This window comes from Struthio camelus, chromosome 3 (genome assembly GCF_040807025.1).
Source record: "Struthio camelus isolate bStrCam1 chromosome 3, bStrCam1.hap1, whole genome shotgun sequence".
Classification (NCBI taxonomy): Eukaryota; Metazoa; Chordata; class Aves; order Struthioniformes; family Struthionidae; genus Struthio; species Struthio camelus.
In genome coordinates this window covers 40,774,024-40,788,907 of record NC_090944.1, presented here as the reverse complement: position 1 = coordinate 40,788,907, position 14,884 = coordinate 40,774,024, and the positions used below count along the sequence as shown (strand labels likewise).

The window sequence follows — 14,884 nt, the reverse complement described above, 5'->3', positions numbered from 1 at the left end:
CTGACTTCAAATTTGAAATCATGTATTTCTTAAAAGAAAATCTCAACTCCAAAAGCTCTTAGATCTGAACTAAAACCTTTAGTGCTTCATTAAAAATCCTTTCATAGAGTTTTGTATTTTTTAATCTTTTAATTCTTCAGTAAACTCATTTGATCTACAGCTGAGTGCTCATTCCAGTGCTGGATATAATCTTCCTCACCATTGAGACAGTTGGCACATGTTTCACACAGTCCTTCCTCTTTCAAATTACCCCCTGAGACAGAAATTATCCCATCTTAAAAAGAGCATCGTGCACTTCGTAAACTGAATGAATGCACTGATTCACACTTAGCATACATGGCCAGTCTTTCTTTGAAATGCCAGACAATTTGTTTCTTCCACTGCAGTGTGCATCTTGTTCTTTCCATCCTGGTCTGTGTAGTCTCTTATTTGTAGCCCCAGTTCTTTTGCCTTCGCTGTAGCAGAAGCCTGGGAATGGTAGCTGCTTGATACAGCAGAATCAACACAGATCAATTGTTTTCAATTATAATTATTATGAGGTAACCTGAAATAAATGCTAACAAAATTCATCGCTCTAGGTTGGAGTGAAAATTTCCCATTCCCCTTGTTAGGTACTCACAGGAGGTCCTGGTGGCCCTGGTTTTCCAGGGAGTCCTGGTTTGCCTCGTCTTCCCTGGAAACCAAAAGAAAAACAGATGTTTATAAACATTAAAGCTAATGGCTGATTTGTAATAAGAACCGTGTTTAAAAGCAAGATTTATTGCTGTGCCTAGAAGCAAAAAAACCAAAAACTATCCAAAATGAATACTTTATACTAGTCACTGCAACACTGCTTTAATTCTAGTACTTTTAGGATTATTTTCAATAATTATGACAAACAGTATATTTGTATCACTGTAACATTTCTTGTCACATTTTAAAGCTATGTCTCAAAAGTGAATGCACATTGATAGGGCTGTAACATAAAGAACATCTTGATTATGTTTAAAGAAATTATATCTCAATATTCTTATTCTAAATAATCTTTATTGCCAAAATGAAATCTGAAGCACATTTTTACAAACAATAGCTGAGAATAACTAATATCTGGGCTCCATGATGAAAGAAAAAAAAAAGGGTTTATATCCATGAAGACTAAATTTTGCCCTTGCATATGATAAAGCTAAATCAACAAAAAGCATTAGATGCATGCCCTGGTAAAAACTTGGCTTAGGAATTTATAAAAAGGAATATGCTGGCTGACAGCTCGCATCCCTTTGTTTAAGCTGACTTCTGTATTTTATTACATGACAATCTCACCCAAACTGCAGAAGTAACCTAGGGAGTGGAATACCAGCTCCAGTCTTTACAGCTGAGGGCCCTGTTCTGTAGAAAACCATTCTTGTGCTCTGCCTCTCATCTTAAACAATATTCTGGATAAACAACGTGACAAAAGTAAGGGTAGAAAATCACTCTTCCTCATACCCTGCAGCTTACAAGGGTAACCTATTGCTTAAACGTCAGGGACCTCCTGAGAAGCAGGAGACAGGGATTTGAAGCCCTTCCAGTTGAAGGAAGAACCGAACTAGGTCTACGGGGGTATGTTCCCTCCACTGGCCTACGACAGGCAACATGTACACTGCTAGCACCGTTTCGCGAAGGTCCTCGGTCAGTCAATGTGTTCTAAGGCCAGTGTGAAAAAGAACTCAGCATATTTGGAGTGTCAGATTCCTGGGTCTTAACTAGCTGGGACACATGTCATGTGCTGAGCTGTTTAATCCTGTCAGTAGCCGCAGATGCAGAGCTATAACTGGGGCAGCTCGGGCTGAATTTTCAGAAGCAAACTGTGGTGCTAGGTGCCTACATTTGGCTCAAGGCTGCACTGCCCCTCACCACTGGCACTCGCTCCCAGCCCATGGTATGCCCCCCGTTGTGTGGATAATGTTCCTGTGGCCCTGCGATCAACCAGAGCAGGAAAGTAATCTGGGTTACGGATAGCCCATAAAACAGAGAAGTTATTTTTAACTTTGATCAGTTCCTTCATTCAGTTCACGGAGTAACCACTTAGTCTGGCAGGCACAGCACTGGGCACAGGGCAACAGGGCACAGCACTGGGACAGGCACCAAAAAAGAGGGTCTGTGGTTAGCCAGCAGTGCCACCCAAACAAACACTTGTGAAACTTCAGGGTATGCTTCTCTGGGCCTTGATCCTTCATGCCAAATTCCTATTTAGATTATAACTCCCAAAGCTGAGATGTGCGACATTTGGACTGATCTCCAGTTCAGAAATGCAGATGGAAATTAATGCTTCCCAGCTTGTCTGATAAACAGTAAACTTGCACTAGAAGTTACGAAGAACAGATTGAAATATAATGTTCTAAGTAATAAACAAATATAAATTGTTTCATACTTTTTAAATAGTTCCTCTGAGTTATAATGATCTATACTGTTGACTTCTTGAAACACCTTCCTTTTCCTGTTTGGACTTATTTAAAGTATACTGAGGATGACACTTAAAATCACAACAGTCTAAACAAAGTATCAAGGAAGTGTCAAGGGAAAGAAGGCAGGGCTTTGACTGGCAGACACAACTGTGAATGAGGTGTTAATTACACAGGAAAACATGGAATATGATTGGAAGGTATTTTTTTCTTTACTAGATGAGCTATGATGTGATTTATAACATTTTGCAAAGTCAAAACTGAGCAGATGACAAACTTTCTCAAAATCACTTGTATGAAAAACAGCAAAATATTTTTGGGTAGTTTTTTTTTCTATCATTTGTTGATTACTAGAACACTTACCTGGTGGAACATAAAATAAACACTTTCTCTACCTTTTACTCAATCATTATATTATTAGACATTATAGTACATGCCATGCATACAAGAAAACATAGAATAATCACACACAGAGGAGCAAAAGTTAATGAAAATACTAATATAAGGGAAAATTGCCAAGAATTCATGTCACGTGTCTAGAATATATTTTTATCATATAGTCTTCTTTTTCCTTCTACACTTTCGGGCAACGTAAAAGGTGGAAAAACAATTTTCTTTAGTGATTCATAATCATAAACATACTTTTGCAAACATGAACATTTTTGATTGAGCTGTTCTGCAATATGGAAATAATGCAGTAGGTATTAGCTCTTTTCTTAGCTCATAAGAACCATCTAACCACCTAGCTTTAAGAAAAACAGTACTATGGCCAATGCAGTGATCATTATAAACTTAGAAAAATAATTAAGATGTTTTTCTGAAAATGAAGCATCAGCTTTTCTAGAGGAACAAAACTTTTTTTTTTTCATAAGCATTCTTCCAAACTACACCATACTGAATTTTAACACAGAAATATGTAAAAGGCCACTAGGGTAGCAATGCCTTTCAGATACTGAGATTTCAGTTATGGATACACACATGGCTCTACCTACTTGCCAACACTCCAGTTTCTCCACAGCTTCCCAGCAGCAGTGCAGAAAGGTTAAAATATACAGTATGGTAAAATTGTAAGTAGTGAAAAGTGGTTTAACTTTGTGTTTAGGTAATACAATTAAGCCAATTAATACAATATTTTTGACAAGCCCATTAAGGTCTTGCCTTGAGCAGACCATGAGCCATACTCTGACTAAATACCTGCAATTTAATTCTGAGTCTTCCTTCTGGCAAGAAGGAAGAAATGAAAAGTATCTTCATGTCTTTTCTGGTTGAGAGGGCCAAGCTGGGAGTCACAGTTCCAGCCTCCTTTTCAGAAGCGCGTAGGAGCAGCCGCATGAGAGCTGTGCTCCTCACGGTACTACAGCGCAGGGAGAGGCAGCTGGCACAGGAGGCCCAAGAAACCCTGCTCCCTAGCTCCTTCGCGAGCAGATGTGCATAGATTACAATAAACAAAAATTAAGTGTTGGGTCAGTCACATAGTGTCACCTTCAGTGGACACACTACCTAAAAATGATAAATTTAAAATGAATTTAATTACCTTTATTTAGTTGGGTTCACGGAGCAAACAAAACACCTCAAAACATAAATACAAAAATAAATATTCCAGGCACCACACACTTGCTTTATCTAAATTAAAAATGCAATACCACCTAACCTGACTTAAAATAAAAAAGTGGTGCCAACAAGTCATCTGAGACTATTTAGAACAGTATTTGAAGAAAATAAAAACATAACAGTTGCTGATGCTTTCCTTGTGCTCCACACATTTTTGTTGGCAATTGGTATGATAAGAAGTTATCTAAAGTTATTGATATTTTATCCTCTCCCCTTTACTTATAAAATGCCTGTTCTGTATTAATTTGACAGTAGGCTACTTTCCTCTTTTCCTTAGGGCAAACTTCAGCCCTAACACACACATATGTCATTCAAATAATAACTGCTTGATCAGAGGCAAACAGGACAAAATATTAAAAATAATATAAATGAGTCAGCAGAACCCAGTTGAGCGCCTAGCTGAAGTATGCGGTCAGCTGAACTTTTTGTTCCTCATTTGTTCACCCCTTTTGTTAATGCAAAAGACTCGACAAGTTCTGACTTAAACGAGACGGAAAGCTCTTCAGAACAGAGGCTCTGTGCATCCTACCATATGTTTGTACGCTGATTCTGACTACAGCCTCTGGGCACTACCACAGTCCTAATAAATAATGAAAGAACTTAAGTCTATATTGTTACTCTCTACTGTATCATACCACATCTATCTATTCATATATTTCTAAGAATAGAAGAGTAAGATTACTCTTAGTGTCTAGAATAAACTGCAGGTTATTTTAGGACAAAAATAAGAAGAGTTATGTAGGAAGTCTGACCTGATTTATGAAAGGGAATTAATAATTTAAAGAAACCACACTTGAGTATGAAAGGAAAGGTTCTTAAAATATGTCTGTGTGAATTTTCAAGGGGAACAGCTAACTAGCAGTTTCAGAAACATATCATCACATTTCAAAACAGGAACTAATATAATAGAGAAAGTAGGAAGTTGGGCTTTAAAGTCTTAGCTACTTTAGTTACTACACAAGATAAATGAAGCTTATGTCAACTTGTTTGCCAAGCTAAACTAGGATTCTCTGTAATAAACTGAAAAGCAGACTGACAAAGTGACAAATACACCCAAAATGGGAATGAGGTGGAAAGTAAAGACTCATATCTCAGAGTGCCCAATCCATTGGACACCCCCTTAGCCCATGAGGCACCTAAAAACACAACCATGCAAGCACAGTTCTGAGTAATTAAAAGATTGCTTCTCTACATGCCCAGAGCTGCCACTATGCAGTCTGGCAACTGTCAGTGTCTACACTAACTCAGAATACACAAATACGCCCAAGGGGCTTTCCTTTGCCTCAGTCCTCTGAGCTAACTAAGCCAATGGACATTCTCTGAATACACCTAACCCGTATAAATAGAACAGATCTCCACACATAACACAAAATACTTTCCTTCGTTAACGCCGGAAAAAAGGTCATGGCATATCTCCTTTTCTTCTAACAACCCAATCATACAAGGTGCTTTTCCCAAGGCTGTGATCCATGTGACAAGTCTATGTAACAGCATAGCACTGCTTAAAGGAAGGATCTTACTTCGTCTTCCCGTTTTCCCTAGCTGTCTGTACTCACGGCTCTGTGCTCATGGCTGCTTACCTGGAGCTTGCAAAGCCAACTCTAATCATAAACCATCTCTAATCCAGGAGAAAACCGTCCCACTCCAAAACTGGTGACAATCCTCTCCTGCATGGTTTAACATAAACAGATTGTCAGACAGCCCTAGTAGGGGAATGAAGGCAGATGTCACACGGAGCATCAGAGAGAAAGCCAGTTCAAAGGGTAATTGGAACAGGAGGATAATTAATCAGAAAAATCAGAGCAATCACCCAACTAACCCTGTACTCTTTTCTCTGACTGTAAGAGACAGTTAGAGGGAACTGTAATTATGCAACACTGTGCATCTGTTTTACATTTAAGCACCTGATTCTGCACAGCTGCTGTTAATAGGAGTTCTGGCACCAATCCGTAAAAGTCTTACAGCTTGGCTAATCTGTCACCTAAACTGGGAATTCAGCCTCTCGTCAATGAACCCCAACACAGTATCAGGGCTTAAATGTACAACTCCTTCTGTCTTTTCAGCCTTGGCCTTGAGGACATATGAGGACATATATGATGGTAACCAGCATACTACAAATTAACCTCTACATTAAATGTTAAACCTCAATAAACTCAAAGGAAATGAGGTCAGAAGTCAACAGCTTTAGCTTTTTCTAAAAAACAAGCAAAAGTGTACACCTCATAACCCACTAAAGCCTTTCACAGACAAATTGCTCACAGAAGAAAAGAGTAAACAAGACCCTGTACTGCTATTTTGGAAGAAAATAATCCCTAGGGAGCTCCTTGTTAATACAGAAGCAGTCCATCACTCAGCCTTGGCTCTAATTTTGGGAATGACTTCCAACAAATTCTAGCTTCATTATTTTTGAATTTATAAAATGCTAAAGAGATAATCTAGCCAGACTATATAATATTCTTCACATATATTTAATAAACATCAAAAAAGTCCTTAAACAAGGGGTAGTAGTGCCAGCAAGTAAAATTCTGCAGCTTACAATCTCCAACGCCTCTATTTCCAACAAATCCATATACAAAATGGATTTTTGATGAAGTGATGAAGTGTACTCACAAAAAAGGGCATTTGGAATGCAAATTGCATTTTAATGTGCATTTTAAATGCACAAAAAAGTGTATTTTAATTCAAAATCCTTACGAACTATTTTGAATTTAAATGAACTTGCAGTTGTTTTTCAACTATGTTTATGTACCTTTTTAGATTTTTTAGATTAAGAAATTATAAAATGAGAAAAGTGTTTTCTAACTGACAAATCTATCTTGCACATTCTAAATTACACCTAAGTTCTTCTCATTTTTAAAAGTCAAAGTAGCAAAAATATACACTTTTCATTTGTGTCCTGCATTTGGGGTTCTTTACTTTTCTTTTACTTTAGAAATATTCCGGTAGAAGAACTGAAAATTATTTCCTTCGTTTACATTAACCATTCCTATACTGTTAGAGACGTGAGAGAGGGAATCTACAGCATTGCAACTAAAAGATGAAATCAGACTGGAGCTTTAAGTACTTAAAATCAACTTACTTACATCAAAGTCAGGAAGGACTGAGAGGATTAAAAAAGATTCCAAAATTCCAAAGCTGCAGCTGTGAAAAATACTGTTTGTGTCATGCCAGGAGCCTAACCTACTATGCAGTTATTATCATTGCTCTGCAAAGCTTGTTTTACAACTGGTTGAATATGACATTTAGTCACTGAACTAGAAGACAAAGTACGCCAAAGAAATATTAAAGTTCTATAAACCACATAAATGCAATCTAAATTTAAATAAATTTTGATATTCGTACAATACTTTAAATAAATAAATCAAGAAAATCTAACCTCCACATTTATTTATTTACCAAGATTTTCCAGTATGTCATAACTTTATTTATGCTTGGTAGAAAAGTTTGTAATCTCAGAGAGTAAATCAAGCATTAACATAAGGCAAATAATGTAACTTCGCAAGCTCCCTCCAAACACAGTTTTAGTAAGATCAGTGCGAAAACACTAGATATGACATCTCAAAGGACTGGCAGGTTTATGAGACATTTAATTTATTACTAAGATAATGTTAACAATAACCTCCTCTTAAATGAAGTATTTGATATTATAAACACAACAATTGCAAATGAGGAAGTTGTTTCAAAAATATTTACTTCAAGACACCTGCGACTTCCCTAGGAATACACAGTCAAGAATATGGCTATGATACAGCAGAAACATTTGTAAATGCTTTGAACTGAATTCATTATTAGAGACAAGGAAACCACCAAAGAGGAGAATGAGTCAGTTTAAATACATATGAAACATTTCCAAAAATTCTATTAATCCATAAAAATGAAGTTGTTGGCAGCTACGCTGAGAAAAATCTAGTGCTAGTTAAACTAAACTGAGAATGATAAATCAACCAGCTCTAGACTTCATAGCAGAAATATCAGGAAGTTGCTTTGTCTTAAGAGATTTTTTGGAATTTGCTAAAATTGTATATGAAAAATTAAATAATGTTTTCAGGAAAATTAATTTTTGTAAAAATGCATCCAGTTTGGGGAAAATCTCTGCTACGAAGATATCTAACTGAGAAATCATTAATTTCCAAAACCTTTGGAATTTTACTTTGGAAATAAATACTTGACTTCACTATATTTGACACAGTGAAGGCAGAGTTCAGGAAAACTTAATACAGTCTATATTTATAAACAGTGGAAGTTTGAAGAAAGTAAGCCACATGATAAAAAAATTTAAGGCTAGAAGAAAATGCCTTACATGCGAAATTGAAGTACCTCAGTTCAATTTACTCGAAAATAAATGGGAAGGTGATTTGATTACAGAGAAAAAACTTGTACATTAAATGTATCCTTAACGTAATTCAGGCAGGCATAAGAGAAAACAGTTGCTGGAGGCTGAAGGGAAAAATAAAAGCACAAGTTATTTAAAAGCACAAAATGCTCAAGTGAAAAACAAAAAGCACACTTTGAAATGTGAGATTGACTAGGAAACACTGGAATGAACAGTCAAGGAGACCAGTGACGTTTCCTGCTGATGTCTTTCAGGTGGAAACTGCTTCTGCAGAAGATACGCTTAGCTGAACAGAACTTCTCGGACAGTGCAGGAATACTGAGAGAAATACAATGTCCTGCCCAAAAAAAAAGAAGCCAGAAGAGATAATATATAGTGGTCCACTGTGGTTTACATTCCATGAAATGCTAGATCAGCACCCAAACTTTCTGGGTTTTTTAGTCAGTAATATTGGACCATAGACTTTTCTGGGTAATATCTAACTACCTTATGAAGCTCCTCATGTAATTTTGAACACTGGTATAACAATACCAAGTTGTTGCAGCAGTAACATGCTGCTCCAAGGGCCTGAAGTCAACATTGTGAAATATATGAAGGTAATATCCACAAAACCGTCTAGAGTCTCTTGTTCAGGAATGAACAAGAGGGAATGAGTAGCCATCTCCACTAGCCGATTTTGCCCAGTGACTGGAATTAAAAACAGAGGATCTTACTTGTCAAAACCTTATGTCTAACATGAGATACATAATAATGAATTTCAAAACTAAAAATTTGTTAAAATTCACTAGTGGTAGAGTAAGGAGGAACACTGATTTTTTTTTTTTTAAGTACAGCAAAGTTTTGAGGACTGCTTAAGATGAACGTCACTCAATTTGGGAAAAGGAAAGTAAAAAAACCCTGTCATCTGGAATGGACTGCTCAGTTCAGAACAGGACAGAACTTCTGTATTATTATGTGGATGATGTTCTATTACATAGTCACAACAAATGAAAGTTACAGAATACTGCTTTTAATAGAAACTTGTCTTTAAAACTCTAAGAACTTGGGCTAACTTAAAATAAAAAGAAATAGCAGACAAACTCAACAAAACTCAACAAAAATACTCAATATATATGACGAAAGTGTGTAAGCACTTTTTTTAGAGTGAATTCTAGAAAATATGCTCCACTTCTGAAAACTGCATGACGTAGCCTTAGCAATATGAGAAAATTTTTTTTACAAATAATCAAAACTGAAAGGAGTACAGCATGAATATGAAAGAGGGATAGGAACATAAATTTTTGGAATTAAGCATAGTTTGAGTTTTCAGCATAAGACATTAGAAATGAAAAAATATCAAATTTTAAAGAAAGTAATGTAGCAGCTTCACTTTTTCTTTTTTTCTTTGGTTTGGTTTGGTGTCTACTCCATGATCCCACTAGAGCCTTCCCTAGAAAAATGTATTAGCTGGGCTTAAGTTACATGCCTCTCAAATACAAATGGAATTATGCACTACATCTTACTGCAAAGATTAATAGCATAACATCTTCAGAATTAGTAAAGGCTTAACATCTTCACTTTTTTACTTTGCAGTTTGGTTTCCAGAGTAAAATTACTTAGAAAGAAATACCAATATTTGAATTACTAGTGACAAAAAAAGATAAAAATTTAAAACTGATGGCATTCTGCTTATATCTGGATGCATCTGTATTGATGGGTAATGCGTGTTTTTTGTATGGATATTTGGCTAGCATCAGTCACCTATTTCTCATCATTCCAGAAAATAAAAGATAGCAATTCAAGTAAAAATTCCCAATATAAGAACTATTTATTTTGGAAAAGATTACATACCAGGGCCTTTTATACTGTATCAATGAAAATGCTTTATATCAAAGGTAACCTTGCCTGAACAATTAAAACAAAACAGAAATAGAGTTGTAGGCTGGTATGAACGTTTCCCTCTATTATTGTTTGTATCTGTATGTTGCCCTCTACTTTTTCTCCTGCCATAACCATTGCTTTCTCCTTCTTCTGAGTCATAGTGGAAATAAGGATGCACTATGTATGTATGTATATGCATTATTATGATAAATCACTGAATACTGATTTTGTGGAGCTACAGCAAATTCTAATTAGTTACTTTTGTGTAGATATAGAAGCATGGTTGTAAACAGACAACCACTTGCTTCTCTCTAACTCTCAACCCTGTCCATCCTTTTCTATTGCTCTGGAAAGGAATCAAGGTGTATAAGCCTGAAGTCCATACTCTATACAAATCCATTGCTTGTGAAGGCTGCTCTTTTCTCCTGCATAAGCCAGGTATATGCAGAATGAGAAGATGCAACAAAGAAGATGATAAGAGGAAAAGCTATCAGATCAGTGACTGGAGAAAGAATGGGAGCTAACAAGTTTACTCTGCTAAACACAACCTATACATTTGAAAAATATTGGACTATTAACATTTTTTTAATTCAGAAAAGAAATCTTTATGCATTATGTTACTACAGCAATAGGAAAGAAGTGATATGCATACGAATTCCTCTTTTTTTTAATTGCGCTAGTTCTTCTCCATAACTGCATCACCTCAAATTTTTAGTGGGTTTGGGATTTTCTCATCAGCAAAGACAAAAAATAGATCATGTCTACCAATACAGAATCCTTTAACACTGCACAGATCTAGTCAAAGAGCTTCCAGGGTTTCATCTCTCTCATTCTAAATGATCTTTCTGCATTGCATTTCTGTAAATATATCACATTAGTGTAAACTTTTTTCTGCAACCTCTTCCACCCTTTGGGAGGCCTGGAAAGCATCCAGGAGGATCAGCCTGGACACAAGACACTTAACACAATTTTATCATAAAATTTTGTTGTCAAGTTATTTATGTGCCATCATTTAAAAGCAGAAGAATCTAAACAGCTCAGTGTCTGAGGAGCAAGATGATCCCAGCATGATCATATAGTGACGTATCAGATCACCAAGACACAGAAAGTGACACAAATATAATTGTTATAATAGCATGTTGACTCAAATGATATGACTTAACTGTATCTATAACTTATCCAAAAGCTGTTAACACTTTATTATTTATTTATGGTATAAGTTTTGATATAGATTTTTCCAGTGAGGTGAAAGAAATACTACTATCCAGGCTTATTCCTCTTCCGATGGGTAGGGATACGTTTGCCCTAGGTTCTGTAGTTAACAGACTGGTCCACTCTGAGACTGGGTCCAATCTTCAGTACCTATTTGATAGTTGTAATACTAAACTTTGTGATCTTGGATGATATTAAACAAAATCTCGTTTCAAAACAATACGAAATGAAAATGCATGGCTCAGGTGCAGTCAAAGAAGGGAATAACCCACTGGCATGGTGTTTCTTCTTCCCTTTCTACCTCATTTTATGCTTTCTCTTACCTAAGTCACTTGCTCCAACACGAGCCTTCCACACGTTTCTTTGAATTTTTGACACACCAGCGTTACTACTGTTAATTTTCCTCAGATCTTCTTTTTATAAATGTTCAGAGGCCTCTAACTTACACATTTTATATTTCTCATCTGCGTTCCCTATTAATCTAATTAAGCCTACTTTTCAAAGGTGCTGAACACTTAAAAATGTTGTTGAAGTAAGTGGGAATTAGAACTTTGAATATGTCAAGTACTACACAAGTGAAAAGTATAACAAAATCAGGGTTCTCAAAGTATGGCATCTAAATTGAATAGACATTTTCAATTTTTTTTTTTAACGTTACAATTCCAATCTGTAAAACTGACAAAATAGCAACTTTAGATGTGGACATCATGTTAGAGAAAAATCATCAGTTAGTTAAACACTCAGTATGGTGCCTTAATTTTCAAAAGAAAGCCCATGAGAAAACTGGTAACTTCATATAATATGTAAGATTTGGAGGATCTGCTGCAAATAGAACAGGGGAACATGATGTCCATAACTAAATTAAAGGGATTATTAAATAGACATTAGATGGGTACTGCCCTGTTTGTCATTAAACAGAGCAGAGATCTTGTTAAAATCAGTATGTTATTGTGCAATTAGATGTATCAGAAATGCATATGCCCATGGGAGTTGAATAAAAACTGCAGACGATGTTATTACATCTTGGGTGGTGGTGGCTAGCAGAATATTAAAAAAAAGAACGTGAGTATTGTTGTGAACACTTCACTGGTAGAAAGATAAAGACAGATGCAGAGACTCTAAAGGTCTGCTGTTTCCATTGTTTGGCTCAAGGCAACCGCGTGCAAGGCTAAGATTATAAAACAATCAGCAATGCTGTTTAAACAGATATTGGCATATGACAGCAGTTTAATTTTATGTATGAACAGGAAGTAACCATTATAAATTTATCAACTCCCTAATTTCCACTGTGAAATGAAAAAACAAAAATTTCCATAATCACTTACCCAGCATTATACATAATATTACATGTTAACTCAGAGTCTTTGCCTCAGAAAATTTAGAAATTCAAAGAAATATCTGTCTCTAAAACAGTCATACCCATACTTGTTCTCAGAGGAGAAATAAGAAACTTTATTTTTGCGGATTGAATACTCCACAGAAAAATATGCTAAAACTGGATTTATGCACCTTTTTCCTATCTCATGTCTCTTAAATATATTGCAGTAAGAGTCATAATAACTATAAAATCCCTAACAGCAAATCCATAATCCCATGTTTATATTCTCTACATGACTTCTGCTACACCCTTACTATGCTGTCTCTGTTTGAATGGGTTCTCCATCCTTGCTTTAACACTTAAAAAACCTCAGCTTTCGAATATGAATGTTTAACTTAAATGAAATTTAGTATTATTTTTATAACTTCAAGGAAATAAGCTGCTCTTTAAGGGAACAACAGCAATACAGCTTTGAGGCCTATAGGTCATTATTCATTTTATTCAAGAACTGACCTTATGTCAATATTATTGCTGTTATCGGAATTATTAAACTGGCCTTTAATAATTCGACTAATCAGGAGTCACTGTAGTTGACTAAGATCAATGACGAATGATACTAAATGCTTTCAATACAGATGATTTAACTCAAATACTGAAAAACACAAAGCCTAAAATAATCAAGAATTACTGAAGGACAAAACTTGAAAACCACCCATAGGGCTCAACTTAATTTGGATAAATATTGAAATGCTAGGTCTGAGCATCTTCCCAAACCTTTAGGAGCAGACTCTCAAGAATAAATTATTTATTGAGATGTCAGAACAATAAATACCGTTATATCATTATCATTTCTAGCAAACTACCAAATTCAGTAAGTGAGGGAAAGTAAAGGCATAAGAAACAAAGAGAAACCAGTCAACTCCTTCACATTTTTATATTACCAAGGTTTATTTCATGCCTTGGGCATAATTCTCAACTTTTTTTTTCCTATTGTTTTTCCCCATATATGCTAGGCCTTGTCAATCACGTAATGGTAATTACAACAAAACTTGGGTCATTCATTCTGGTTTCTGTTAATATTTTAGGTAATGACTCTAAAATCCGATTTTCATATATCGTACATTTAGTGAGATATGGTCTATTCCTGCAATAAATCTAAAACTTCAGAGCAATTTCTTTATTGTTTGATTTAATATTACAGCAGAAACATGCTGGGCAAATAGCAATATCTGCATCTGTGCTGCCAGTCATTAAAGATAGTTTAAATTGTTAAATCTCCTTCAACTGAGGAGAAACCTCAAATGTCAAAGCTCAGTTTGTTGTCAGCAAGCTTCATACTCAGCTGCTACCTTTCAATTTTTTATTAGCGCTTAGAAAGAAATAACACATCAAGGTCAGTTAGCAGACCCACCAGTTGTTCATAGAGTTTACTCACCCTTTGACCTTCTTTGCCAGGTGGACCTTGGGGACCCTCCAATCCTGGCAAACCCTGAAAATACAAACATTAAACAAGTATAACATTCAATGCTATTTTCATCCTGCATTATTCTATACAAGTGAGACTATGCCAAAGAGCCAGATGTCAAGACAAAGCATTTATTTATAATAATAAAAACAGGTGATTCATAATAACCTCTTTCAGGCTGATGTTATATTTAAGAGCAGAAAAAATGCTAACAATAATTATTAATTACATTCCTCCATGTAAAGACTGAATCACTTGGAAAAGAAGAGGTAAGTCAGCACTACTCAAGCATAGTTATGAATATACTTAGCTACAGTTTTAGATGAACAGTTCCTTATCTTCTTAAGTTAGGATGCCATAAGGAAACAGACAAGTTATATTATAAGAACGACAACTTTACAACTCAAATTCAAATACAGGCACTGGAGGGAAAGCAGAAAGGAAGGGGACATGCTCATATGGCCTTATATTTAGGCAGAAGGCCTTATGCTTACTGTATTGTAATCAGCTCTATGCAGTCTCCCCAGTGTGCCTGGCTGGGCTTTTCAAAACCCTCATGAGCCCCCCTCTCTTCCTCTCTCCCTTGACCAGACACATGAGCTTTAGGTATCTCAATATTCACTCTACTTCGCACCTTCCTTTCAAATTCAGTGCAGGGACCTGTC

At 35.8% G+C, this 14,884-nt stretch overlaps 1 protein-coding gene across 5 annotated transcripts in view; it reads right to left on the bottom strand.

The window, feature by feature from the left end:
* Positions 1-14,884, bottom strand: part of COL19A1 (collagen type XIX alpha 1 chain) — a 209,395-nt gene that overhangs the window by 74,450 nt on the left and 120,061 nt on the right. For all 5 annotated transcript variants that reach the window (XM_009689153.2, XM_009689151.2, XM_009689154.2 and 2 more), the window contains 2 exons: positions 14,190-14,243; positions 620-673 (listed from right to left, as the gene is read on the bottom strand). In XM_009689153.2, coding sequence (XP_009687448.2) covers positions 620-673; positions 14,190-14,243 — 108 coding nt within the window. The remainder of the gene's footprint in view (positions 1-619; positions 674-14,189; positions 14,244-14,884) is intronic.